This window comes from Micropterus salmoides, unplaced genomic scaffold, assembly GCF_014851395.1.
Source record: "Micropterus salmoides isolate LMB-PRFRI ecotype aquatic unplaced genomic scaffold, ASM1485139v1 Ms_hic_scaffold_5, whole genome shotgun sequence".
NCBI classification, from domain to species: domain Eukaryota; kingdom Metazoa; phylum Chordata; class Actinopteri; order Centrarchiformes; family Centrarchidae; genus Micropterus; species Micropterus salmoides.
The window spans coordinates 25,671,677-25,698,618 of NW_024044237.1; the positions used below are offsets into that span (position 1 = coordinate 25,671,677).

Genomic DNA, 26,942 nt, shown 5'->3' on the forward strand with positions numbered 1-26,942 from the left:
TGAGCATGAAACAGCAGAAAAATGCGGTCACTGAAGTTTCTGGGCGGAACCCTCCGTGAAAAGTAGCCTAAATATTTTCCAGATCATCCTGTTAATTATTTGGTTTCAACCAAACCTCTCTGGCCTCGTGCAGTATTGGTGCGAGCAAAATGTAGGTAGAGATAATTTATAAACTAAGCAATATAGGGCTGTTGGACAAATGAACAGGATTATGAATTAAAATGAAAAATGATTGCTTTGTTTTTATTTTAACCATTGATAGGCCCTCAAGGCTGATCAGTCATTTCCACGTTTTTTTATATTTATGGATGGACACATTTCGGTGTTCTCCCCTCCTTCTCCTGGAAAGGATTGTGCATTAACTTAAAAGTACAGTCCTTCATTTATATTGGCTGGAGCACAGCTTCTACTGATGGATAACAGCAGGTTAGTGTCATTCTTGCAACTACGATGCCACCTGGTGGAGATCAGTGTCAGTATGAGAAGAAACAGAACAAAAGAGAGCAATATCATACTGTCATACAAACATATAGTAGGCCTACATTAAAGACTCCCATGTGGAGGTGCTGTAGTCACATCCTGCTATTTCTTTCTAAACTAATACATAAGCCAACACCCAATTCCCTGAAATATCCGCTGTAACACAGAGACAGAAATTCATTTTGCATTTTGGTAAATTTTATTGTGATTTATACATTAAATAATGGTATTGCTATATGACTTATCTGACAATTAACCTAATCTGTATTTGGTTTAATAAGACTTTTATAAAAAGCAGTGAAATGGGCTTCTGCTTTTCTGTGCACAGCAGATCTTTTGATGTGTAAAGAAAGCACAGGTGTTATTAATAACATTAACAATGTCTTTGTTCTATTCACTAAGCCATGACAATGTGACAGTGAGCCAGCCTGCACAACACTAGGACCCTAAAACTGAATCAGCTAAATGGATTCCAGCCATCGTTCATTTTATAATTCACAGCTTTGATTTTCCTACTGTAAGTTTCAAAATGTCTTTCATGACAAATGCCTATGTAGTAAAAGTGTGTTAGGGACTATACCAATAGTTTTTGCAGTTGCTAATTCTGCTTGTGTTGATTGATTTGGTGGCTATGTGAAAATTGTTACGCAGTTAACATATAATGGTTTAAATTGTACACCATCTTAAATTTAGTGTGCATCTTTATTTATTGGTGGTTGTAGCATTGTTTTATTTTGAGATATTGTGAGGAGGGTGTTGCTATGTTTTTCTTTTGGTCAAGGTGGGAGGATCCAAAGAAATTCGTGAAACATAACAATCAGCACCACTTCCAGAAACAGTCCTTAGAAATTCAAAGCCCTGAATTTATGTATTTATGTAGCTTTACCAGCAGATGCTGTCTTGCAAATAGCTGAGGAAAGTAACTAAGTACATTTACTCAAGTACTGTTGTCAAGTACAGTTTTGAGGTACTTCTCATTTGTATGAGTGTTGCCATTATATTTTACTTTATACTTCTACTCCACTACATTTATCTAATGGCTACTAGTTACTTTGCAGATTAATATTTTACATACCTATTCATCTGATCAATATATAAAATATGTTGCAGTGCTATAAATTTAACAGTCCCAACAGGATTTAAAGCAGTTATAGTTCTACATAGTTGTATTGCTACTTTTTCTTAAGTAAAAGTCATGCACATCTTCCACCACTGCTTGAAATTATTTGAATCTCCATTCTAAAGAAAAAAACAAATTATTGTCAAACCCACATAACTACAATCCACCAATCATAAGTTACTTTATATCTTTATACCCAAACTGTAAGTGTCTCAAAACATAATTTAACCAGCCAATGCATGACTATATGGAATCATAGATTTGATGATATTTAATGACACAAAAATAAAACTGTGCTGTAAATAAACACTACTCTCCCTTTAAACGGATCCTTCCCTAAGAATTACAAAATGTGTACAATAATGCAATTTTTGACAAGTTTACATAACTCTATACATGATACTCGACACATGCTAAAATCAATGTAAGATTTCAGCTTCAGTGCTTATTTTATTTATTATAATTAAAAAACAACAGAAGCCATTAGATTTGTAAAAACCCTACTGATGTTTCACAGTGTTAATAACAGCCACTTTGAGGGTAAAGGAGTAAATACAAATAAACGCTCACATTCAGAACAGTAACACAACGACAGAATCCAACTGTTAAAGGTTTCTGTGGCACTTTTCTACTTGGCTTTTTAAAAGAGAGAGACATGGTATTTCAAGAACACCTCACACAATACTGTACTTTATATTACACATTTACACAGCACTGTCGACGTGGCAAACGGACCTAATAAATCTGGTACATTAAAACGTAGAAAAACTGTGTCATGAAGGGAAGTTATTGAGTACCAAAACAAATAAATACATAGTCAAAGAATACAAATGGTTAAATTCAGTTCAAGGACTTCTCACTGTAGGGTGACTTTAGCCACAATGAGACACTTAAAAGTGCAAATAAGAGCTTCGGAGAGAAATAAGTGCTCAATCCCCCCACCATGTGGGTTAAGAGATAATTAGAAGTGGAAAACCCTAACCCTAACACACAAAGCATCAACACTTAATACTGCAGAGGTCTTGAATAAAGTTTAAGGCATTATTATATGGCAACTGCCTTAAACAAAAAGACATAACGTTGATTCATCTCGAGTCAAAGAAACTTCTTGCTAATGACTGACTGAATGTCAAAAGCAATAAATTTACCTTGCGGTTGGATTAATGCAAGACGTTTTGCACCGGGATGATAAAAAGAACTGACAGAGCAAATACTTAATTTTTATAAGACAGTGCAGAAATTAGCATAAATAGTATTTATTGTTGTTTCCTGCTAATCTGCATTTTAACAATGAGAATATCTTCATTTTATGGAACAAACATCAGCTTTACAAGGCTGCCATATACTGTATTTCAAACAAATTTAGGATGTAACCTTTGCAGATGTAAGGAATTCTGCAGGGCCTGTTATTGAACAGTTAATATCTAAGACTTTAAGAGGAACAAAACTTTGGTTGTAGTTGCGTTGGAAAGCAAATTAAGTTTTAAAAGTGTCTCTGTGACTTATTTTATAGGTGTTCCGCAATATGACACGCCTTTTTTTCAGTTGCACACAGACCAACTTTGACCACCACTTATTTCAACCCCAGGGATGCTACATTTGAGCACACTGGAATGAACTTTGAATGAACTTTTCTTTTTCAGAAATAAAACTTGACACATCAGAATTGATACAAATTAAGAAAGCAAAAAACGGGATTCAAAGTGCAAGACTATAGGTAACAAAAACATGACTTTCTTAGAGGCACTCCTGTAGAAGGGCTGCAAGTAAAGGTGCTTCACCAATGATGCAGAATTTAAATAAAAAATGCAAATGCTATTCTCTGTGATAGAGTGTGCAGTGTCAGTGACGGATATCATAAAGTCTCCAGCTTGGGAAACATTAGCACAAAAATTCACTGGGACTTTATCCCAAAAAATACAAAACAAACAAATATACTATTGATAGTGACATACGTGCTCATAACATCAAACCATAGAAAAAGTAGCAAATGGAAGACTCAAATTTTGTGTAAAGTTTAAAACACCCCTTTAGAGTCAAATGTTTTGACTAAACAAAATTTTAGGTATAAAAATGGCAAAAAAGCTACAAAACTGAAAAGAGGAACTGCTACAGAGAGACTGTAATTATATTCTGTTTGATAAACTTCTGGAATGTTTTCTTCACTTTGTAAAGTGACAGGATAAGGTCAGTGTTTTGGGATATGTTGTTGTACAGCTACATTTCTGGCATCTGTCTTTATTTTTCTCCTTTAACTTCAGTCCGATTGGCCATTCTGGCAGCCTTTTAAATACAGTTCGTCCTGTGACAGATGTCCATCAAAGCCGTCCATGTAGAGGCTGCTGGTGCTGCTGCCGCTGCTGCCCAGGAACGTACCGACCGCTCGGCCCTGACGAGCGTGACCGACGGCATCACTGAACACTTTGTTTATCTGCTCCTCGGAGGGCATCCACCAGTCTGGGTTTGAGGCACAGTGCATCCGGATGAACTCTGGCAGGGAGATTTTTCATCATTAAAAATAAATTCCTAATTACAGGAAATAAAAGCAAGCCTTGATATTTATCAAGGTTCGAAAGGAATGAGGATAGATACAAGTTGCGTTTTTTTTCATATTTATAATGTAATGAAAAATATATCACTGCCCTAATACTCTTTAACTTCAATGTACATTGGTCACACAAACCATGGCAGTGGTACTTATTATAATTTAAAAGCAGAATCTCAGGTGACATTCACATTACAAGTATTAATGCTTGATCATATATTTTGCATAGACCTGATCTTTTTCAATCCATATTTAGAAATGACCCACATGTGAGGTCAGTGGAAAACAACATCTGATATGCCCTTCAAGAAGTTATAATTAATATTTTTATAACAAAGTATGAAATGACAATATGACAGTGTGAACGATGGAAAGTTTCAGCTCATTATTTAGCTGCACGGCCACAACTTTGCTGTTCTGGTTTACTCTAACAGCTCTCGTCTCTAAAAACATATTGTACACATGCTCATCACTATACAGCTCACAGACACAGTTAGCGACTTGCTGGTGAACATAGTGGAGAATTTAGCAGCTATAGCGTAGGATATTTCCTTCAGGAGTTGGTAGAGACCAAAAACAGAGCTAAAAGAGAGTAAATATTGGACTTACATTGATCAGCTATGGACACAAACATGATTCCAAATAAATAAACAATGTTGCTTAATGGCTGCAGGATGTGTAAATAACTGGTTGCTAACAAGTTTAAACGCCTCCAAGTGGCCAAAAAAATCAAGTTAATGCAAGTTTAAATAAGAAATATGTGAGACAATTTATAGTGGAAATGAATGGAAAAGGTGTTACAAACTTGCCTAGCCTTGTAACAGTAGTCAACTGGTGTAGGAGAGTAGAAAGGAATAAAAACATGAATTTTAATCAGTTGAATCTGATCGGTTATAAATAAAACCATGTGACCATGATGTATCAGATCTTAGGACAAACATAATTGGGCAGTGGTGGCCCAAAGATTAAAGAAGCAAGCTTGTGACCGGGAGGATGCCGGTTTAATCCCGGTAGGATAAAGTTCTTGCCCTCCCTCATTTAACACCACTGAGGTGCCCTTGAGCAAGGTCCATACCCCAAAAACTGCTTAGTGGCCAGCAGACTAGGATGCGGTTATACTGGGTAGCTTCCAGGTGCTAATGTGTAATAGTGTGAATGTGATCAGGGCCTTCTTGTAAATGAGATGTTGCTCTCAGTGAAGCTCCCTGAATAAATACAGGTTAAATAAAACATAATGTTAAGATAACCAAATTTCAATTTCTATCAGTGTTTCAAACTGAAATTGACTAGACTGAACGCAAACACTCTTCAATATCAACAGACTTTTCCAGGCCATGTACCTCTGAGGCAGCTGACTTTGACGGGGTTGAGGGGTCGCCTCTCCAGGCCTGGATCTCCTGAGTGGACTGAACGCTTCCTTTTGCCCAAACCGCAGGAGAACTTGAGCTCGTCTGTGGTGAAGACGTAGCGAATCAGGTAGCGCAGCAGCCGTCTGCCGTCTTTCTTAGAGGAGTTGACAGCTTCATCCCACTGCTTATTAGAGATGAAGAGAGGGTAGTTCTCCAGGAGCTGTTTGCTGCCCTGCAGGGACGAGGAAGACAGGGATTTCAGGTATATACATTGCCTTACTGCACCATGAGCTGAACTGCTATAGCCTCACATGGTTATTTACTTTTATTCCAAATTTGCTGCATTGTCTAAAATTTTGTCAACTTTGAAACTTACTTTTAACTAGTAAAATGTAATGGATAGTTCTTTCAGGGTCAATGTCACTAATGTACCACCACTTTCTGTTGGTTTCACAGGCAAAAAATACACAAATATACACAAAAATCCTTTTTTTTTTTTTTTAAAACAGAAAAAATTCTAGCCTTAAATAAAAACACAGACCTCAAAGACTGTTTGCCGCTCTTCTTCCTGTAGAGACAGAGTCTTTTTTAATCCATTATTTTCACACAACTTTATTGTACAACTAGCACAATGATGGAATTACTAATGCAGGAGGAATATGATCTGATATTTTTAATATATAAATGTAAATCAAATAGGTGAGAATAATCTGTAGGAGGCTGTTTCCCCACCTCTGTGAGCGGCTCCTCTGGCATCGGTTGGACCAGCTGGTTGTGAAACTCAAGAACAGTCTTGAAGTAGTCAAGAGCATTTTGACATGGAACTGTAAAGAAACACAAACTAATGTGACCCGTAATACAAAAACCTATCGTTGAAAATCCCTGCAACGATGATAATCCTGCGATATTTTCTTCCTTCCCTAAAAGATCATTTTGATTCTAATATCTAGTCATTTTAAATTGAGATGCTGCTCAGTACATTTAATGTGCAGCTTTAGTGCAAATTAGGTTAAAGTGGCACTGGGGAGCTCAGAATGCTTTGGGGAGAGCAGGAAAGTTAACAAAAATAGATGCTATTAAGACTGTTGCCCCAACCTCTGTGTCTGCATTTAGATGTAGTGAGAGCATGTGGCTTTCTGAAAAAGATGACACACAAAAACTTAAACCAAGTTACTGAGGTCTAATGATGACAAACAACAGGGATGTGTAGGTTTGGTACTGATTCACGCAAAGGTATAGCATGAATAAAAGGTTGTGAACTTAACCAGCTTAAACAACTACATAAAGAAAGAGCTTGAATAAATAAGTAGAGTAGAGTTTAGTTGATTAATCATTTATAAAATTAATTGACGATTTTGAGAATTGGCTTTGTTGGTCGTTTGGTCCAGACTGAATATCTAGAATATCTCAACAACTACTGGATGGATCACCATAAGATTTTGTGCAAACATTCATGGTCCTCAGAGGATGAAGCCTGCGGACTTTGGTGATCCCTTGACTTTACCTTTAGCGCCACCATGAGTAAACGTTTGTGGTTTCGAGTGTGATTTCTTGACAACTGTTGGATGGGCTGCTGTGAAATTTGGTACACACATTCATGTCCCCCTCAGGATGTAATAACTTGATCTGATCCCCTGATTTTCCATCTAGCACCATTTTCACATCAACCATTTTATCTGTCCAATAATTTGGTTTATGACCAAATACTTGGTGAACATGGTAAACCTTATACCTGCTGAATATCAGCATGTTAGCATTGTAATCATGAGCATGTTAGCATGTTAATGATGACATTTACCTCAAACCACTGCTGTGCCTGATTACAGGTCTCACAGAGCTGCTAGCATGGCTGTAGACTCTTCGTCTTGTTCAAGCAAAAATGTGAAATATTCATTCCAGCTTTGCAGATGTGAGGATTTGCTCCTTTTCTGGACTGTTAGTCAAATGCAACAAGCAATTCTGAGACATCACCTTGGGCTCTGGGAAATTATTTTTTTCAACAGTTGATCAATTAACCGAGAAAATAATTGGCAGAATAACTGATAATGAAAACAATTTTTAGTTGCACAAGTGGTCCCTCAATGGTTTGATGAGAATGAAAATTATGTAAGTCATTTGCACAATTTATGGGCACAGTCCACCTTGTTGGACCATCATTATTTTACTACTTTATATACTGCTGCGTAATCATATTTTACCAATTGATATATTTTGGATCAAAAATCTTATCTTAGGAGTAGAAATATAAAGCTGGTTCAAGTAAAGAACAAGTACTGCACCTCACTTGAGTAAATTAATAAAGTTGCTTTTTACTGTCAGATCCAGTGAGCAGCTCATGTCAGAGTAAGAAAAGTAAATAATAACATCCATGGCAATCAATAATCTTCTAAATACCATTGGTGGAAAGTAACCAAGTACATTTACTTAAGTATTGCGCTTAATTAAAGTTATGGGGTACATGTACTTTACTTGAATATTTACATTTTGTGCAAAAGTATACCTGTACTCCACTATCTATACTAGGACAGATTTAGTCCCTTATATTTCAGGGGGAAATATCAAACTTCCTCTGCTACATTTATCTGACAGCTTGTTACTTGTTATTTTGTATTAATAATAATAAATATCATGCATTATTATGGATTAAACTAGAGCTGTGTTTAGTCTTTTGAACCAAGTCTTTGAGTGAGCAGTTTTTGTCAATAAAACTGTAGTTAGTTAGTTTGTTTGTTTGTAATGAGTTTGTTTGTTAATGAAGACATTTTACAAACTATTCAGTAATTCAGGTAACTGAAATTTTAAGGCAGTGGTCACTCACATCTTTATGTTGAAACAACTTTATATTTTTTACAGAGTAATGTTGAGCGCTGTCCATGCTGAATGAGGATTACAGATTTATAAAAGGATAGAAAGTAACATCAGACTCTTAAATTAGTAATACAAAGATTATTATGCTTAATGGGCACATTGATGGGTTTAAAACATGTGGACGGCATGTAAAATATGTTACTTCAAATAATTAATAAAAGATAATTCATACAAGAGACAAATGAAAACATATTAAATAATATCTCAAATACGTAACAAATATTTCTAACTAAAAACAGGAACTCGCACATACATAAATGATTTGTGCATCAGCAACATGTTCACGGCTGCAGGGAGGAAAATAATTGATATGCTGGAGAGACATTTATGTGTATAGAGACTTAAGAATTTAATAATAAAAGATAATTTCTTCATTTTATTCTGGTGCCAGCAGCTGCAACTGAAAGTGAGCATTAGGTTATGGAGACATTGCATCCTGGTCATGTTATCAATTATTCATGACTGGTTGGCAGTTTGAGCTCCAAGATGCAAAACTACACACAATATTGCATTTTACAATGTTTATGGGTCGTCAAATCAAGTTTCCTCAGCTTTTTGCTTTCAGATCTCAAGTCAAGTCCAGAATCAAGTCTACAGCCCTGGTTTAAACGATCCAGCAGTACATAAAGTTATATTAAAATAGCCTTAAATTAAAATAGACTTCGTTGACAATATTTCTGCACTTTTGCATTTTTTTAATGTCAATTCAAAAACCACTTCATAAAAGAAATTATCTCATTGCACTTTTCATATAGAGCAGGTCTAGACCATATGCTTTGTAATAATATTTACAGAGACCCAACAGCTCTCAACATCTGAGCACTTCTTCGACCACTGCTAATTCCAATGTTTAGAGAAAGGGTGAAAATACGGCACAAATGGAGACCCCATGCCTGAGTTTGTGTACAGGGCCCCCAAATCACAAAATCTGCCCTGACACTAAATGAGTGAATATAGAATTTAGAAGAATGGAGTTCTTCCCCCCAGTAACTCTCCAGAAACTTAAAGAAATAATGACAAGGAGCACTGACACTGTAGCTTGTGGTGGAACAACACCTTTCTCTGTCAGCACAGGTATGAATTTATTCAACCATTGACCCCTCCCAAAGAATAGATTCAAAACTGAATGGAGTCCTGGCTTTCATTACTGTACCTGGTATGTTCTCCAGCTTGTTGCGGAGCTCCTCATTCTCCTGCTGCAGAGACAGCACTTCCTGCTCCAACTCCAGGCAGCGTGGACAGCAGCTCTCCTCCTCCTCTTCCTCCTCAGGCAGCGTGGACGACGGGTGGCCGTACGACTCTGACGGAGTCGGCGAGCCCCAGCCCCCCAGGTTGTGTCTCGGAGGAGACACCCCTAAGCCGGGTTCCGCCGACGGGCACTGCTCATCTTCCATACCCGCAGCCAGGTGTTGTTGCTGCTGAGGCCCTGAGAGCAGGTAGTTCTGTAGGGAGTCCGTGAAGATGCGGAGAACGGCAGAGGTCTGTTGTTGGCTCAAATGGCTTTGTTGGGCCTCCTCTTCTGGGTCTGTGGTAGAAGAACTCTCTTCAGGTTTGGACTTTCCCAGAGAGGAGCAGTGAAGACCCTGTGCCTCCCCTGGCCCGTCTTCCAGCTTGATGTTAGAGGTAAAGGAGGAGGAGGAGGAGGGCTCCAGGAGACGGCCATTGTTGAGGAGGCTGAGGACTCGGCTACACTGCTGGGCAAAGGCATCCAGGATGAGCCGATTCTCTACGGAGAGAGGAAAGGTCAAGAGGTCAGAGACTGTCTGCAGGTCAGTCATGGTTGTAGTCTGTAGACTGATCAACTATAGATTCAAGGTTCATTCTTGACAAAACAATATCCCTTCAAGATCTTTTGAGTTTGGGTATATCGCATAAAAACAGAGTGGTGGGAGAAGTCTTCGGATACTTTACTTAAGTAAAAGTATTAGTACAACAATGTAAAATAAAACCACCTTTACAAGTCAAAGTTCTGCTTAAAGGTTTTCTCAACTGAAACTATCAAAAGTAAAAGTACTTGGTTTCAGTAAAATGGCCCCTGTGATTGATATATATATATTTATATATATTACTAGACATTACATTATTAGGTTGCAACACTAATGCGTCAATGTGTAAGCAGCATTTTACTGTTGATCTTGTTGAGGTGGAGCTACATAGTTTAAATGGTACATTTTTCCTTAGTGGAACTGCTGACAGCTCTTTCACATCTGAAACATGACAAAGGGCCCCAACTAGACATTACTTTATTATAAGGGGTCACAAGTCAAAGAGGTTGGAAACTACTGGTTTGATTTTTAACAATGGATTCTGTTTTACCATCTTAAATCATGTTTTTTTAATCTAAAATCTAAATCTGAAAAGTAACAAGTATGTTGACTTGTCAAATAACTGTAGTGGTGCAAAAAGTACAATCCTTTCCTCTGTAATGTGGTGAAGTAGAAGCAGAAAGTATCAGAAAATGGAAACACTTTAGTGACGTACAAGTATGTCAACAGTACTTAAAGCGATGTACTTAGCTGATTTCTACCTGTGCTGAAACATAATCTTTATGCCTCCCTTTTCTTTCTTCTTCATGTCTTATTGTGGCATTACAGTAACATACGGCTCATAGAAATGTCAACTTGATTATGTTGATTTATACAGATGTCAATAAACTCTGAAGTCACGGTGTCTGCTGTGACCAAACCCAGCCGAGCAAAGAAAATCCAGGACAGAGCTATTGTCCAGAAACAAGCTTCAGTGTATAGTTTCCCTGGTAGTCTGGGCACGTCTCAATGAGATGATCTCACACATACCTCCATGTAATGATTATGAATCCACTGGCCTCACACACACACACACACACACAAATACACACAGACAAAATGAGTTCTAGGCGGCCACTGCTGCGTTTCCACTCGCTCAGACGTGTCTATCAGCCTGGCGCAGATGTGTCGCATTTATTAATATGCGTGCCGTCTCTGTTTACCCGTCGAGATGTATCTGATATCATTCGCCTTCACCCTGCACTCCCCACCACCCTCCTCTCTTCCCTCGCCAGTTCTGTGGCACTGTGAGCTGAGAGCCTCATAAAATTTCATTAAAAACAACACGCTCGGCAGAGGCAAATTTATGAGCCCCATTTATTTTAATCACAACTCTTTGGGAAAGGCTTTTCAATGCAATTTGTGTTATTGTGTGCCGAGCTGATTGCTGAGTCCCGGGGTCTTCAGTGCCTCTCTTCACAAGAAGGACATCAAGTTTTGTTTGCTTTTTTCCAGCCATGAGAGGGACATTAAGTTGCTCCCATCGTGCAGATAAAAGCACTTTGATGTGTCATTATCAGAAAGAAAGGTCTGGCTGGGATTGGATGACATATCTTGTGTGATTTGGGCAGATTCATTGAAACTAAAATTTTGAATGATTCTTTCATAAGTGGAATCAGGACTGCATGCATGCAAGAATGGATACAAACAATGGGTCATCATCACTGAAACCTGGGCTTTATACTTTAAAGGAATAAAGCTGGCTTTTACAGATTAGAGTGGGTTAAAGATATGATACTAACGCCTATTTTTAGATCAAACTTGTAATACCTCTTGCACAGCACACATTTGTGAATTCTCATGAAGGTGAGTTAATTTGCAGTGCAACCTGAGCTCAGACCGAACACTTGATTGTCTGTAAAGCAACAATAACCTGAAGCAAATTGAGCCTCTGCTGCCGGCGGTGATAAAGAGATTGATATCTGATTAGAGGATGAGATGTCTAATGTTTAATTTTCTAACAGCCGAGATTAGGTTCATTGCTTTCATGTTAATGTTGGTTCCCATGGACGCGCCCTCCACAAGGGGAACGTTTCTTCCTGAGCCTGAACAGCCCTCTAATGAACAGCAGCTGAGGAGAAAAATGAGCCCCGAACAATGTGTTTCATTCAATAAGAGGCCCTTCATGCACATACACGAAAATGCACAAGTAAACACACAGGAGATAGACAATGTAGACGCAATGTAATTTTTAGCACATGCACAGTGAAGATTCAATCAAGACTGCTCTCATTACAGCAGCAAATCCATCATTGCTGACAGGAAGAAAAAGAGGGGAAAAACGGGAACAAAAACATGAAGCAGAGCAAACAAAAGAGATGCTTGTTTTAAATGAAGTATTGTTTTGACTTCCAATCAAGTTTATTGACTCTGTAGAGGGTTTATCTTAATATGTGGGCTGCAAAATCCAAAATTTACACCAGAATCAGGACAATGTGGGAGCATGTAGATCAGAAAAGTCTCAAATCAAAACAGACCAGGAGTCACTCTGATCACTCACTCTGAACAAGTTTGAAACCCACCTGAGCTGATACCATAAGTGCAGTCTGGGGAAAATCTGGGCTCAGCTCTGCCGCTGTTGGCGCGCCTCTGTTGGGTACCAGGAGACGCTGCTGCTGCCGCCACGCAACCCGCCGGCGCCGAGGTGGATGTCGGGACCCTGCTGCTGGGCCTGTTCTCACATGGGAAACGATGTTGCTGCTGCTGCTGCTGCTGCTGGCTACTGCTGATAGCGACGCTGGTTTGATGGAGCTGCTGGAGACGCTGCTGCTGCTGGTGATGGTGCGGCTGGAAATGATGAGGCTGCTCAGGATGGAAAGTGAAGTGATGCCCGTCGCCAAACAGAGGCACCTCGACCACCGCGGACCTGTCAAAACGCGACTTGCCCGCAGAGCGCTTGCTCTGGAAGGTTTTCAGGGTGCTGTACGGCCCCCGCTGTTGTCGGCACATCTTCGGGGCGCAGGGCCCTTCATCTGCGGGCTGCATCTCTCTCTCCATCCCTGCCAGGTGTCACAGCGCGGCGGATGGCTCCGGGTCGGTATTGTAGCGTGCTGGTGTGGCAGGCAGCTGATGACTTGGGGGTGGAGGGGGGGTGGGGGATCAGATCCGTCACTGTCTGGCTCGGTTTCCCTCATGCACACTGGGTGAAGGGTGGGCTAATTTACTGACAAGCCGCCGCTCCAATCCCCAGTCGGGAGTGTCGATACTGAGACTCTTCCAGAGGGAAATGCAGGCGGGACTTGTGCGCCGCTGCCTGCCTCCTTTGTAGCCACCATCCACACAGAGAACAACGGGGCGCTGTAGCAGTTGTACAATCTGGAAATGAAAAAAAAAAAAAACGCTGAACGAAATTCGACAAATGAAAAGGCAGAGGCCATTTTGCTACTGAGCTCAAGCATCAATAGAGCAACATGAGCGCAAAAGAAAGACAAGGCGACCCACGCCCACACATGTAGGAGCAAAGACTCCAACGGGAAATATTTTGATATTATTTATTTTTGATTTCTCTAAATGTTTGTACAATTATTATTGAATGAATAAAATGGAATAAACTGCTTGAAAATAATGTTATAAGCCTATCCCTTTTGTAGTGAATTCCAGACTAAATATTTTATTCTTCGGATCCATATTTATACTTTTTAAAAATAAGTTAAAACTCCAGCTGTCTACACTTTCAGTCAAAATGTAGGCTACCTTTTATGTTTCCCAAGTTTGGTGTGGCAGCAGCTGTTTAGTAGCCTGCAGGCCTGAAAGTTTGCAGCAACACATGGGGGCGCCACATCAATAGGTTACACATTTCATAGACGGAGGAATGAGACCTGCTGCAGCTGTTTAACCCTGTCTTTTTTTTCTCCTATCTTTTCAACAGGCCAGACAGATCGGGAGTTTCTTCTGCGTAATGTTCAGCAAAACACCAACAAGTGCTTGATCAATATTGTTTCGATTTGTAGACAACAAACTGAACACTGCTGCAAGCCAAGAATGGAAAGATATTTATAATAGTCTACTAATACAATAACCGTTTAATGCTGATCTTTACAAACACCGTATTTACACATATTAATGCATCAATATTTATAATAAAAAATATAATATAGCCTATGTTACTTTGAAATGGGACAGTAGCCTACTTTTAGCCTACTTTTTAGACTGAAAGATCTGAATAGTGGCCTACTTCTTCCACCACTGAAAACAAGCTCAGTTTTCATTTGTAACAGAACATGCAATTTAGTTATTTCTTTTTTCATAATGTAGCCTACTTGGTCTCACTTTAAATGTCAGCAAGCATGTCATTTTCTTGTGTTTTTTTCTCTGAATTTGACCGTTTGTCCTTCTCGTTTTTACATTTAGGCCTACTGACATTTAACGTTACACATTAAACTGCAGGTTATCCACCAGTCTACATATGCGGCACTGAGCCCTTCTCTCACCCAGAATAAGCTCATTAAGATAATGTATGCATGTTACTTGAGCACACTCAAGGCTTTGAATAATTGGCATCCCTGCAGCGCTGCGACCACCGCGCCACGTGAACGCGCACGTCTTGTAAACGGATGCTACGTGCGGGGGGTTCAGTCACCGAGTCACAAAAGCAGCAAGTCTGCAATGAGGTGGCCGCACAACTTCTGCACCGACACCAACAAACGACCTCAGGAGCGGCCAGGTGAAGAGGCAGAACAGAGGGAAACCCGGAACAGACTGTTTAACTCTCGCATGTTTCGCAAAGTTCAGTGATATTTTAATAAGTGGCTCAAAGAAAAGTGTCAATTAAGGATTTGCTCACTTTTCAGTTTGGCGACTTGTTGCTCAGAACGGTGTGGATGGTGGGAAGATGACGGTCACATAACGTGTTTGGGTCAATTCGCTGAGCTTCTCTGTCAGTAACTTATGAATGAAGAGTCTCTAACCCGGACTGACACACTCCGGCGCCCGGGAGCTGAAGCCCACAGGACGCAGGGAACCGTGAACCCCAGCGGCTTGTCGGGATGGTGTGCCTGCTGAACTGCCTACTGCTGGGATATCTGACCTGGAATCTGCGGATATCGGACGCACAGGGGGAATACTGCCACGGCTGGCTGGACGCTAATGGGAATTATCATGATGGCTTCCAGTGTCCGGAGGACTTTGACACCATGGACGCCACCGTGTGCTGCGGATCCTGCTCGCTGCGCTACTGCTGCGCGGCCGCGGACGCACGGCTGGACCAGGGCAGCTGCACCAACGACCGGGAGGTGGACAACACAGAGTTTGCAGCGCGTAAGTTTGGTGGTTTTAAACTCGTGTTTAAAAATGTTTTCTCAGGTCTTCCCAATTGCAGAATTTTAGTAAAACTTAACATAAAAAATGCAAAATAGTTCAGAGTTGGTTTAGGTCGGATGAACACCACACATATGATTTAATTCTTAAACTACTTGCATTTAACCTAAATGTAATTGTAACAAATGCAGTAGGCCTACGATGCATACCCATGTTAAGTCTAATTTGTGGTTTATATAGTCGGACTGATCTTTAGGAATGTTGGTTTCTACATAGAGGTCAGCTAAACAACACCAGTAAAAACAGGTTTCAGTGCCTTGCTCTAGGACATTTCCACCAGACCAACCTGCTGTTATATGAAATTATGAGAAATGAAACACTATGCTAAAGATTTAATGCAAGAAGAAAACATTGTGTTTAAAAAAAAAAAAAAAAAAACTAAAATTGCAGGAAACTAAATTAGACACTGATGATTGAAAATTACACTTTTCTTAGAAAATTTTAAAGACTGAAAGTTTTGTCTTATCTATCTTTTTCTATGCTTTAAGGTTTTCGTGTATTTCCAAAATTAATCAGTCAAAGTATCCAGTTTCCAGTTTCTGGCTACTCAACAAATGTTCTTAAAACAAATTATTTACAAATCAGAAGTCAGTGTTTTCCAGAGATGTATTCAAAACCTTTTCTCACAAGCGGGGCTTATAGTGCATCCAAACATAAAATGCATTAACTTTGACAGCTCACAACATTATGAGACAGAAACTAATTTTCCATTGGCCTCTTTAAACATTTAACAGACTCAAAGTGTTGCATTAACCCTCTGTTAGTAGTGAAATCTTTAAATAATAGATCCCTTTAACCCTCAAGGATTGAGGATCAGTTTTCTTTAAATTCCCCTAACTGATAAGCTTTGTGGCTTTAACTGAGTGGACAGTGTACTTGCAATTTCCTTATTTTTTCCTACCAAAATAAATAAACATTCTTTATTTCCTCCCAGGGTGCAAATGGGCTTCATAAAGTGTAACCTGAGCTGTTTAGGTTTTTCAGCAGGAATGTGTCTGTTAGGTTTTGTTAATAATACTATGAAGGAGTTAAAAGAAATGACCTGATGAAGCCATGTTTAGCATTACGATTTTAGCCTCCATAAATAGTAGCATAGGTAGTTTTTATAGACCAAGAAGGTAACACTTAACTTTAACCTCCGTGTTTAGGATATATAAGCACTACATGCATATTTAATATTCTATAACACACTATAATGTAAGCAGATATAAGTGTTTATTAATGTATTTGCTTAATTCCTTTAATTCCACCCATAAGTGGAGGCTGGTGTATATAAGATAAATGACAATATAGTAAAACATAGTAATACTATATGTCTTCATAGGAGAAGTTAGAATTGTTGACAAATACTATAGATGAATAAATGTCTTATGCGTAAAACCATAAAAAATCATACACCATTTATTAAATGTTTATATACTACTTGTAAATTATACATAGTTGGGTTAAAGTGTTACCCTGTTAGAAATAATGTATTTTATCTTTGATTTATTCAGTTTCTCTGAACATTTTTCAGCAGTTAAATAAAAATGTATCCAGGGCAAAAAATATAGAAAATCACAACACTAATTATGTTTTTTCTTATATGTAAACTCGTTTTAATACCCTGCAGCTTTGTCCCATGAAGGAGCTTCATCATTATTGATCCTAACCTGCCTGTGTTTCCTCTGCCCTCAGAGCCCATCTACGTGCCCTTCCTGATGGTTGGAAGCATCTTTGTTGCCTTCGTCGTGGTCGGTTCCCTGGTGGCTGTCTACTGCTGCACCTGCCTGCGGCCCAAGCAGCCGACCCAGCAGCCCATTCGCTTCTCCCTGCGCAGCTGCCAGGGCGAAACCATCCCTATGATCCTCACCACCGCTCCCCCGAGCCTCCGCTCCCCGTCGCGACAGTCCAGCACAGCCACCACCAGCTCCAGCTCGGCCGGAGGCGGCAGCTCCATGCGAAGGTTTTCTCTTGGAGGTCAGGGGCAGCAGCACGGCTGCCTGGTGTCTGCCACCATTTCCTCCTCAGCCTCCACCCCCACCCAGACCCCTCAGACTCTGCCCCCGCCTCCACCTCCACCCTACACATCCCCACCAGTATCAATGTCAGGAGGAATCCAACACCCCTCCACCCATGCCCAGCTACAGCTCCACCAGCCCTCCATGGCCTCTCACCACTCTCAGAGCGCCGGGTTCCTTCTCCCACAGCAGTACTTCTTCCCCCTGCAGGCCGACGCCTTCACAGCGGCCAAGGGCTTCACCGACTTCGGACAGAGCTGACGAGGAAATGGAGGGATTACAAGATTTTTAGATGGCAGGATGTGAGCCCGCGAGGACATACCTACTGCAACAAAAGCTGGTGGTGTTTGGGTGGAAGGGCTGGGTCAGATGAACGGACACAGGGAGTGCGACAGGAGGACGAGGGATAACAAAGCAGCGAGGCCTGATGCGTTTCCCTCTCTGCATCACAGGGCACATCAGCAGACCTGTTAGAGGCAGAAATAGTTATGAATCTTGTGCACTTTTATCTGATATTGTAAACACACCTCATTGGCCAACATTTATTTTTTATACATGTTGTTTTTCAAAGTGAAAGCTTACAGAACAGACTAAAGTCTTGCCAATTTATCACACACCTTCCTTAAAACGAAAAAACAGAAATACAGTAGAGGCAGATGGCACTGAAACTGTCACTCTGAGACTCTGAGCATTGTTACATTATTAGAAATAGATGTTGGAAACCAGGGAAATATTGTGTTTTTTGACAATCGCAAGGACCTTTGAAAGAGGACACAAAGGACATTTTATGTTGGAGGAAACTGACTTTTATAAGATGATGTACAGGCATTATACTCACAGCAGGGTTGTCAGATTGATTCCCTAATTTACAGTAAATAAAATGTTGTCTCTACCTACCTTTGTGCACTGGTAAATGTAAAGAAAAATCTGTTAAATTACATTTTTGACAATTGAACAAAAAAAAAGCGTGTGGTCTGAAAGAAGCCCTCATCATCGCTCAGACAAAAAGGAAACCGGAGCGGTCGGGTCTGCACAGCATCTCCCTACCTGCCGCACATTCTTGCGCCAGACTTCACAGCAGGAATGCAGCGCTGAGATCAGTCATTGTCAGTGTTCAATGAGCATGGCATGGTCACAGTGTTAAAAACAACTCGCCCCAGAAATAAAGGTTTAGGTTGCACCAACAGGTATGAAAAAATCTGAACAAAGACTGTTCTGTTCTCCGGTTATCTGACTGTGAAATAGACTTGGCAATGAGTGTCTTGTGGAAATGGTTCAGTTTTCTGGCTGTGCTGTTATCACTGGACTCTTCTATCACCAACACAACTCCATGATCGGGTTATTTGACAGATTCCAGTGTTAACTTTTTCAGGTATTGTTTATACTTGCGGCTGTCAGTTCGGACGTCAGTTCTCACATTCCACGCTCTGCTTATAAAAGGAAAACACGAGTTGTGAACTCGTTCTCATGACATTTTCTAAATCCTTCTGATAGGTATCACCTTTCATGTCTTTGCCATGCCTCGAAAACATTTCCAGCTTCTTTTCCAAGTTATCCAAGAAGGCAGAAATTCTGATGATCACTCCTCACACTTAAGGCTTTTACTTTGTTCTGCCTCACAAGTTCCATCAAAATTCAAACTTTTTTCTGGGTCTTTAACTTCTAAAACCACTCTTATTCTTCTCATAACAAAATCCATCTTATATTTAAGTCAATGTGAGATCAACAACACAATAAAGTTGCAATCGTTAAGATTTTCAGGAAATCAAACCACGTTTTTGAACCATTTATGGTTAGCATTTTTTCAACAATACCCAGCCGATGTAGGTTCACTTATTATTTCTCTGTGAAGTCTATCCATCTATCATTTCATGGGCTCGTGCCTGTTGGTGTCCAATGCATTCCCGAAAGTCCACCTCCATGTAACGGTCTTGTGCCATCCACCTGAGTGTGTGGTTATCGGTCTGACACCATTCCTTGATATCGTCCAGCCACTCTCTGTTCAGTCTTCCTGCCCTCAATGATCCATTTTTTGTACCAAACACCAGTCGACCATTTTCCCTTCTACAGATATGTCCTAACAAGCCAAGTTTCCTTTTCATGATGATGAAAACACCAACCCAAACACAGTGCTGCTGGAGATCACACTGAGACAGGAAACACCCGCACTGTATTTGTCACAGAAGATAGCAAAACAAGAGAACTGTCCTATTTGGCATTTTTCGTCAGATCAGTTTTAAATAATGCAGCGATGAAACAAGAAGGCTTGAAAGCTGTAAACAGACACACCGGCTGCTCTGACTTGCAATAACCTTTGACTTCTTCAGTTGAGTCTGTTTGGCTGCACTTTAAGCAGATACACCAGTTTCTCTTCTATTGTATTTCTGACGATTCCTTTCTTGATTTATTGTTTGGTATATACAATGTTAGATACAGTCTATAACAAGTTCCTAAAACTCAAGGTGTCGCCTTAAAATATTGTTTTGTCCGATCAACAATCCAAAACCCAAACATGTTTTATCTGTAATAGTAAAACAGAGAACAGCAGAAAATGCTCACATTTGAAAAGTTGACAAATAAATTACAGATTATCCAAATAGTTGCCAATAGTATTTCATTCTTTCAGATCAAAATTAATTTGAACATCTACAAGATTTACATCCCATAAACGTATCTTAATTGATAAATAAGAATAAATGTTAAATTAGTCTGGACACTCGACGATTATATGAACAGATTCCTGTCTGTTTGGGATGCCAGATAGTCCTCACAAGTAGGACGTCGATTAAACTTCACCATGATAACAAATAAGGTATTTATTGGTATCATTTGTTTGTCCTGCGTGTAGACTCATGTTTCTCCCTGCCTTTTCCTGTTTAGTTTCTCACTGTGATGTTTGTCCTGTTAGTCGCCACACACAGACACAAGATGACAGTGATTACAAACCTGCAAATACACACATTGTTCCTCCATGATTGTTTATTTCAGTAGTCCTTCATGGCAGTTAAAGACAACACTTATACATTTGCAGTCCCAACATGCAGAACAATCATTGAACAAAATGACGTAAAAGAAACAAATACTGAAAAGAAAAGTTAAAAGGTGCATTTTTGTCTCTTTTGTGAAGTGATCAACACTTGAGGGAGAATCAAAGTAGTACAGTTAACATTGCAGATAAACAGTTTGTGTTATCCATTCATGCAGCCCACGACTTTCACAGACAACAGCATGTTTTATGTTTTCTGGGAAAAGAAAGCAACAGTCCAAGCCTTCCACAACGACGACATCCACATTCAGCGGTTTGGACATTTTTGACGAAGATGACGACCAATGAAGTTTCAACACCAATGACCAGCAGAGTAATTTAATCATAAACCCTCACTTAGCTGTGAAACACAAAAGAGCTTTCCTGTAAAGCAGAGGTACACTGCATGAAGAAAACAAGTTACAAACATGTACACTCAAGAGAAATAATAATCAGATAATACCAGATATCCACTACTGGAAAGGTACATCGAGTGCTTTGTGCAACATCTCCTGTCGAAGCAAGCTGAGCATCAGAAACTCCCACAGTCGAGGCCAAGAGTTTGACCACAAACACATTTTCATACCACACACTAACACTCATACTTTCCCATACTGGCCATGCATCAGCACACAGTAGTACACCATAGCTATACCTGGAGTCGTGCAGACAGACAACTGGAGCAAGCGTCACCATACACACACCCACACACGATAAAAGAAACACACCATGAGGACTGACACGCCAGAAACACCCAGTCTCACATAGAGGACACAGACATGCAATGCATACATAGACATTATCCACGGTAGAGGTGACACACACACTCACACTCGCACTCGCACTCGCACAGCACATGCACATGCAGGCAATAAACGGACATACACAATCACACCATCAGAAATCTGATCTCCCATAGGGAGAAGAAAGCAACCACACAGACATTAAGTAGTCAATTATAAATAAATCAAGCCATAACAATATTAATATTAATAATAACAAGACATTTAAGAAAGCTCAGTTTCCTCATTCGATCTATTCTATCCTGCCAGTTTATCAGAGGAAGAAAAAACTAAAAGTTACAGACAGTTCATTACAAAGCCAGTCAATGCAAAATTCATACATCTCCAATATAAAAATACAAATCCACAAAATAACTATAGAGACAAAGTAGTTTGATATTGTCGTGGAGTTTTCCTGGCTAATACTTCTTTCTCCCTCGAGCTAATGGCACTTATGTTAGAAGGATAAAATCTCCATTTTAAGGGAGACGCTTATCACCACTGTAAGCTTCAACAAGACCATCAGAGAACCTCCTGTTCACCTCTGCAGGAACAAATCTTAGTTTATACATGTGCCACAAGGCACTCTATAGTTTTCACATTGTACGAGTGCAATACTGTGGTGGGGAGTGGGTGATTTTGTCTTCAGTAGGAGTGTGTGGAGCACTGGTCTAAGCTAGCTTGCTAAACTATTCTTAGTTATGTTTTTCGTCTATGAGGGAAAGGTTCTATGTAGGCACCGTTGTGATTGTTGAGACAGGAGTGATGTGTGGAATGCAATTATGTGTCAAGAGCAATGCTTCTGCTGTAAAAACGGTGGACACAGGACTACGGTAGGTTGCAGGAGGCAACTTCTTAAAAAATAAATTTAAAAGGAACGACCAGGCACGATATCTACATACTTTAAAAATGAACCCAAAGAGAAAAAAATGCGTTTTAAAAGAAACGAGTATGAAGGCATGAACAAATGTAAGGCTTTACATAACAGATGCTTCCTTAAGTGCAAAAAGAAAATTAAAACATTACAAATGTCTATTCTGAAGTGGTCCATTTAGTGCTGAAATACACTCAGGAGTGTGAATCCATTTGGTTTAAAGTTTTCCGAATTCACTAGTGTTTGGAAGATTGTATATACGACTGCTCTTTGGCAGTTCAAATCCTCTAAAACTAATCATCGTCTTTTAACTTCTATAATAACAGTGTTTAGGAGTTTGATTTCAATTTAATTCACTGATTTTAGATGATTTTCAATAGCGAAGGAGGAGTTCACTGCAACAAACTGAGCGAGAACAGTGAAGAACTTCAGATCACAGACTGCTAAGAAAGCACGGTGCTCATCACTACAGCTGATAGTGAACATGTTTTGTTTTGTTCCTGTTTTTTGTTTTTTTTCTCCCTTTTTCAAAGACAACGCCATGTCCCTCTCCTCTGTCCATTTCATATTCACGTCCAAAACTCCCTTCAGTGCTGGAGGCACATGCTCGCGCCTCGTCTTCTCCCCGTTAAGCTTCAAATACTGCCGTTAGAAACGACTGTTGTGGCTCCAGATTAGCCGGCGGCTCACCACTCGTTCTCGGTCCTCTGTTTAGTGGTGTCGTATGCTCTGATGACCTCAGACTGAGACACCACTCCGTTCTCGTCTTGAGAGAAGGCGTAGCCATCTGAAAAAAGATCGAAAGATTTTAAACTAAGATCATTTAGATCAGTGATTAATGTAATAAAAACATAAAATATAAAGACTAATAAATATAAAGAATGAAAAACAACTGAATAAATAGAACAAAGAATTAACGAAAACACAAAACTTAAAGGAATAGTTCAACATTTTGGGAAATACGTTAATTCACTTTCTTGCCAAGAGTTAGATAAGATCAATACCATTCTTGTGTTTGTATGGTAATTATAAGGCTACAGTCGGTTAGCTTAGCTTAGCACAAAGACTGGAAACATTCGGAAGCAGTTAGCCTGGCTCTATCCAAAGGTAACAAAATCTGCCTATCAGCACCTCACTAATTAACACGTTATATGTTGTTTGTTTAATTGGTACAATAACAGTAAAAGCAACAATGTCTTATGGGGGCTTATGAACGAGACTATTTCTTCTCTGTGAGGAAAAAAAACACAGCCTAAGGTAAGCTACGTGGCTGCTGGCTGGCCCCGGTTTGTGCTTTTCATGTATTAATGAGTCAGAGAGCTAAGCATCAGTTTCTCTGAAGGAAAATAACCTGGTGATGTCTGAAGAATACAGAAGGTCAATTAACAACACTTAGGAGAGATATTTCCATAATCCTCAAAGACTCAAACAATCTGGATTAAAAGAAATTTGCTCCGCGGCAAGATTAAAATTGATTTTTAACCAGTTTTCCAATTGTGACACTGTTTTCTATCCAGTTAGCCAGCAGCTACCATCTTTGTAGAGTTACAACTAGAGAAACAAGTTAAAAATAGTTTAAACTTGTTCGAACTGCGGCCCTTTGCTGCGTGTCATCCCCTCTATCTCTTTCCTGACATAAAAATAAAGGCTAAAAAGCCCCAAAACATACTTTACAAATTTGTTTTTATCATGCATTGTACAAAAGCTTTTTTCATAGAAATGGATGCTTATTGGATGTAATGCTAATGCTATATTTAACAAACAGACGTGAGTGCTATCGATCTTCTTACTCTCAGCAAGGTAGCAAAATGCATATTTCCCAAAATGTCCCACTATGCCTAAAATTAATCATGTGATGAAAATAAAACGAAATACACTAAATAGAGTTTTAAGAAGAAATCACAGCTCCCCCAAAATCTGCAGTATAAAAGCAGCCCTGTGATCTACCACCTAAACTTTCCTACAGGGTTCCTTTCTGACGTTTGACCCCTGACTCACCTTCAGGTGTCAAATGACTCGCTCAGTACCTGGAGGCCAGCGGGGAAGCTCAAAGGACCCCGCTGAGGCGAGTGCATTGTGGGGGAATAACAGCGCAACATTTCATCATTTCATCTTTATCTCGCTCTACTCAGGACACACAAGGCACGAGAGGAAGGACAGGAAGTCAACAATGGGAAAAAAGAAAGGGAGAGAGGCCTCTATCAGGGAGCTAGAGGGTTCTGGAGTTTTAAACAGGGTGGGGTTTGAATAATGAAATTTTTAAAAAAGGTATCACACAACAACGGTCTCATCCCCACCTATGAGACAAACAAAAAACAAACTGATCAGACAAAAGACAGAACAGAGAAAAATAAACAGAAAACCAAACCCATGCTTAAGAGTGTTGTTGGAAAGTCTTTGATGCTGGGTCCAATGTGACAACTGAGTTTTTTTGATGCCTTACGACACACTTATTGAAGCCCCATTTGAACACGACTGATTTCTCTAGGGGAGGTGGGGGAAATTCAATATCACCTGTACTGGTCAGTTACTTTAATCCGGTGTGAAGTGCATATGTCTGTGATTTTTTACCTCACACCACAGTAATAATTAACGTGCAGATTACTTTCAGGTTTTTGCTTGTCCTCCAGTAATTTAAGCCCAGTCCAGAGGGAATCTGTGCATTTCAGTGTATCCATGAGTTTCTATACTGTAGAGCTGCATTTACTGTCCCTGAATTTCATCATCTCAGCATAGTGTGACAACGGCAGAAGGAGAAAAGGATTTTGACGACTCGTTAACACTGGTCAATCGAGATGATGATGGGAAACTTGAACATACACTTTATGAGAGCGAGACACCCCTTTTGTAAAGTCATGTTACAGGTAATTCTCTCTGCTGCTCTACCTTTGTACAGCCAAACTAATTTTATGCGCAGTATGTACTGTTGCACACTCAAGTCCCTTTCTTACCGTTTATGAAGGCCTAATCAATATTTAAAAAGAGGCACTTAAGCAGTTTGCAGCTGGCTGTGTTAATAATTTAATTACAGCTGAATAATTACCAGTAAATAATACTAACATTCAAAATAACACTAAGCCTGTCGGTGAACTGAAATTATGATTATTTTGTTACCAGCCTCCAACTGTAACATTAATCCTGTCTGAATGGAGCCTTGGATATATTAGTGGTTGATGTTGTTTTATCCTAAACAACGACACAAGAAAATCAAACAGAAATATATCTTTAAAAAATAAAATACAGAGAAATATTGACATACATTGTGATTTAAAATCAGGCAAAATTGAATGAAAGACAAATCCTTCAACGACAACTGAATTTTACAGATGATAAAATGGAAGTAGAGAGACTCGATATCCAGCGCTATCCAAACTGTATGTATTCATGTCTCCAACTGCCATGAAAATAACTCATCTAACAGCTCATACAGGTAGTTTAACATGTAGATGCAGAGTAGGTTAAAGGAACTGTGGGGCTGCTTGCAGACACGGTTACTGATGTGTGTTTCCTGCAAGTATTTATGAAGAGAAGTTGGATGAACAAGAGTGTTCATGACGAAGGGTGAGTTACTCTGGAGGTTTTAGAGATACAGTATGTGTCAGAGGAGAAGTAATGATGCTCGATCGGTTCCCCTGACGAGGGAACAGATTTAGAAATGTGAATTTTTTTTTCTTTGGGGTACGAGTTAATGGCCTCATGCCTCTGTCTTGAGGCATGTTTAGTGAGAAAGGATGTAAGAGAGAAAGAAAGATAAAAAAATTAAATATTGTGTAACTTACGGAGCAGATTCTGCTGCATGGATTCAGACCGGTACAAACTGACTGTGCTCTTCTTGAAGACGTTCTTCAGGAGCTGGGCCCTCTCAGTCAAACTACACACACACACACACAAAAACAGGCAATGTGTTAGCAGCATGCTGAGCACCACAGGCAGATTTAATGGCCCATACATCAAGCCTGTGTCCAAGCACCTCCAGAGTGGACGGACCTGCCAACTGCTCTACCTGCTGGTACAAACACCATGTAGGGAGACAAAACTCTGGAGATACTGGGGGGAGAACAAAGCAAGCGTGTGTGTGAGTGTGCTGAAATATTTGAAACAGTATGTTGATCAAAAGGCATTCCTGTAAAGCCAACAAATGTGTGTACATGACTCCGTTATATATGTCTTTATGTGCATACATAGGTCGTCCAACTTGCATATATGCAAAATCATCCATGAATCTATGTGTTTGTATCTCTACATGTTTGTTTCTGTAGAGTGTGTGTGTGTGTGTGTGTGTGTGTGTGTGTGTGTGTGTGTGTGTGTGTGTGCGTGCGCTGCAGCCCGCTGGGTCCGGGACAGTGGCCAGGCAAGGGGATCACTTTCAGCCAGCAGGAGATCTCACACTGATCTGCTCCATGTTGATGCCTGCTGCAGGCCTCAGACCCCAGAGAGCAGAGCAGGCCTGGCTCGACTGATACATTTTTATAATATATGGCTTTTATATAGGAGGACTGTTACTCTAAAATGAGACATTCACTATTTGGAAGGGAAAAAATGGGACATCTACTCTTATGACATGATTATTGACATTACAGTCAAACTCGTGCAATTTAGCAGCAATTTTAAGATTTCTGTCTTCCACATAGGAATATTGTTGGCAGTGGAGTATTTCTGACACTTTGAGGGATTTGGGAAATTATAGATGATTCTTCCTCCAAGCTGATCTTGAGAATTTGCAAAAGATGCTTTATATTTTGTGTACCAAAAGAATAATAGCCAAGGCATCAACTCTG

At 39.8% G+C, this 26,942-nt stretch overlaps 3 protein-coding genes across 8 annotated transcripts in view; 1 reads left to right on the forward strand and 2 right to left on the reverse strand.

The window, feature by feature from the left end:
• Positions 1-1,560: 1,560 nt before the first annotated feature.
• Positions 1,561-13,523, reverse strand: LOC119888371 (BEN domain-containing protein 4). Its single transcript, XM_038698929.1, has 6 exons — positions 12,690-13,523; positions 9,516-10,088; positions 6,227-6,318; positions 6,036-6,062; positions 5,486-5,726; positions 1,561-4,090 (listed from the first exon to the last, which is right to left on the reverse strand). Exons 1-6 carry the CDS (start codon positions 13,162-13,164, stop codon positions 3,858-3,860), a joined length of 1,641 nt encoding a protein of 546 aa, XP_038554857.1. The 5' UTR covers positions 13,165-13,523; the 3' UTR covers positions 1,561-3,857.
• Positions 13,524-14,763: 1,240 nt separating this feature from the next.
• On the forward strand, positions 14,764-18,380 carry shisa3 (shisa family member 3). Its single transcript, XM_038698936.1, has 2 exons — positions 14,764-15,423; positions 17,161-18,380. Exons 1-2 carry the CDS (start codon positions 15,153-15,155, stop codon positions 17,742-17,744), a joined length of 855 nt encoding a protein of 284 aa, XP_038554864.1. The 5' UTR covers positions 14,764-15,152; the 3' UTR covers positions 17,745-18,380.
• Positions 18,381-20,444: 2,064 nt separating this feature from the next.
• atp8a1 (ATPase phospholipid transporting 8A1) overlaps positions 20,445-26,942 on the reverse strand; it is a gene marked incomplete at its 5' end in the record, with an annotated part of 101,898 nt that continues 95,400 nt past the window's right edge. For all 6 annotated transcript variants that reach the window (XM_038698923.1, XM_038698925.1, XM_038698920.1 and 3 more), the window contains 2 exon segments: positions 20,445-22,951; positions 25,944-26,035. In XM_038698923.1, coding sequence (XP_038554851.1) covers positions 22,851-22,951; positions 25,944-26,035 — 193 coding nt within the window.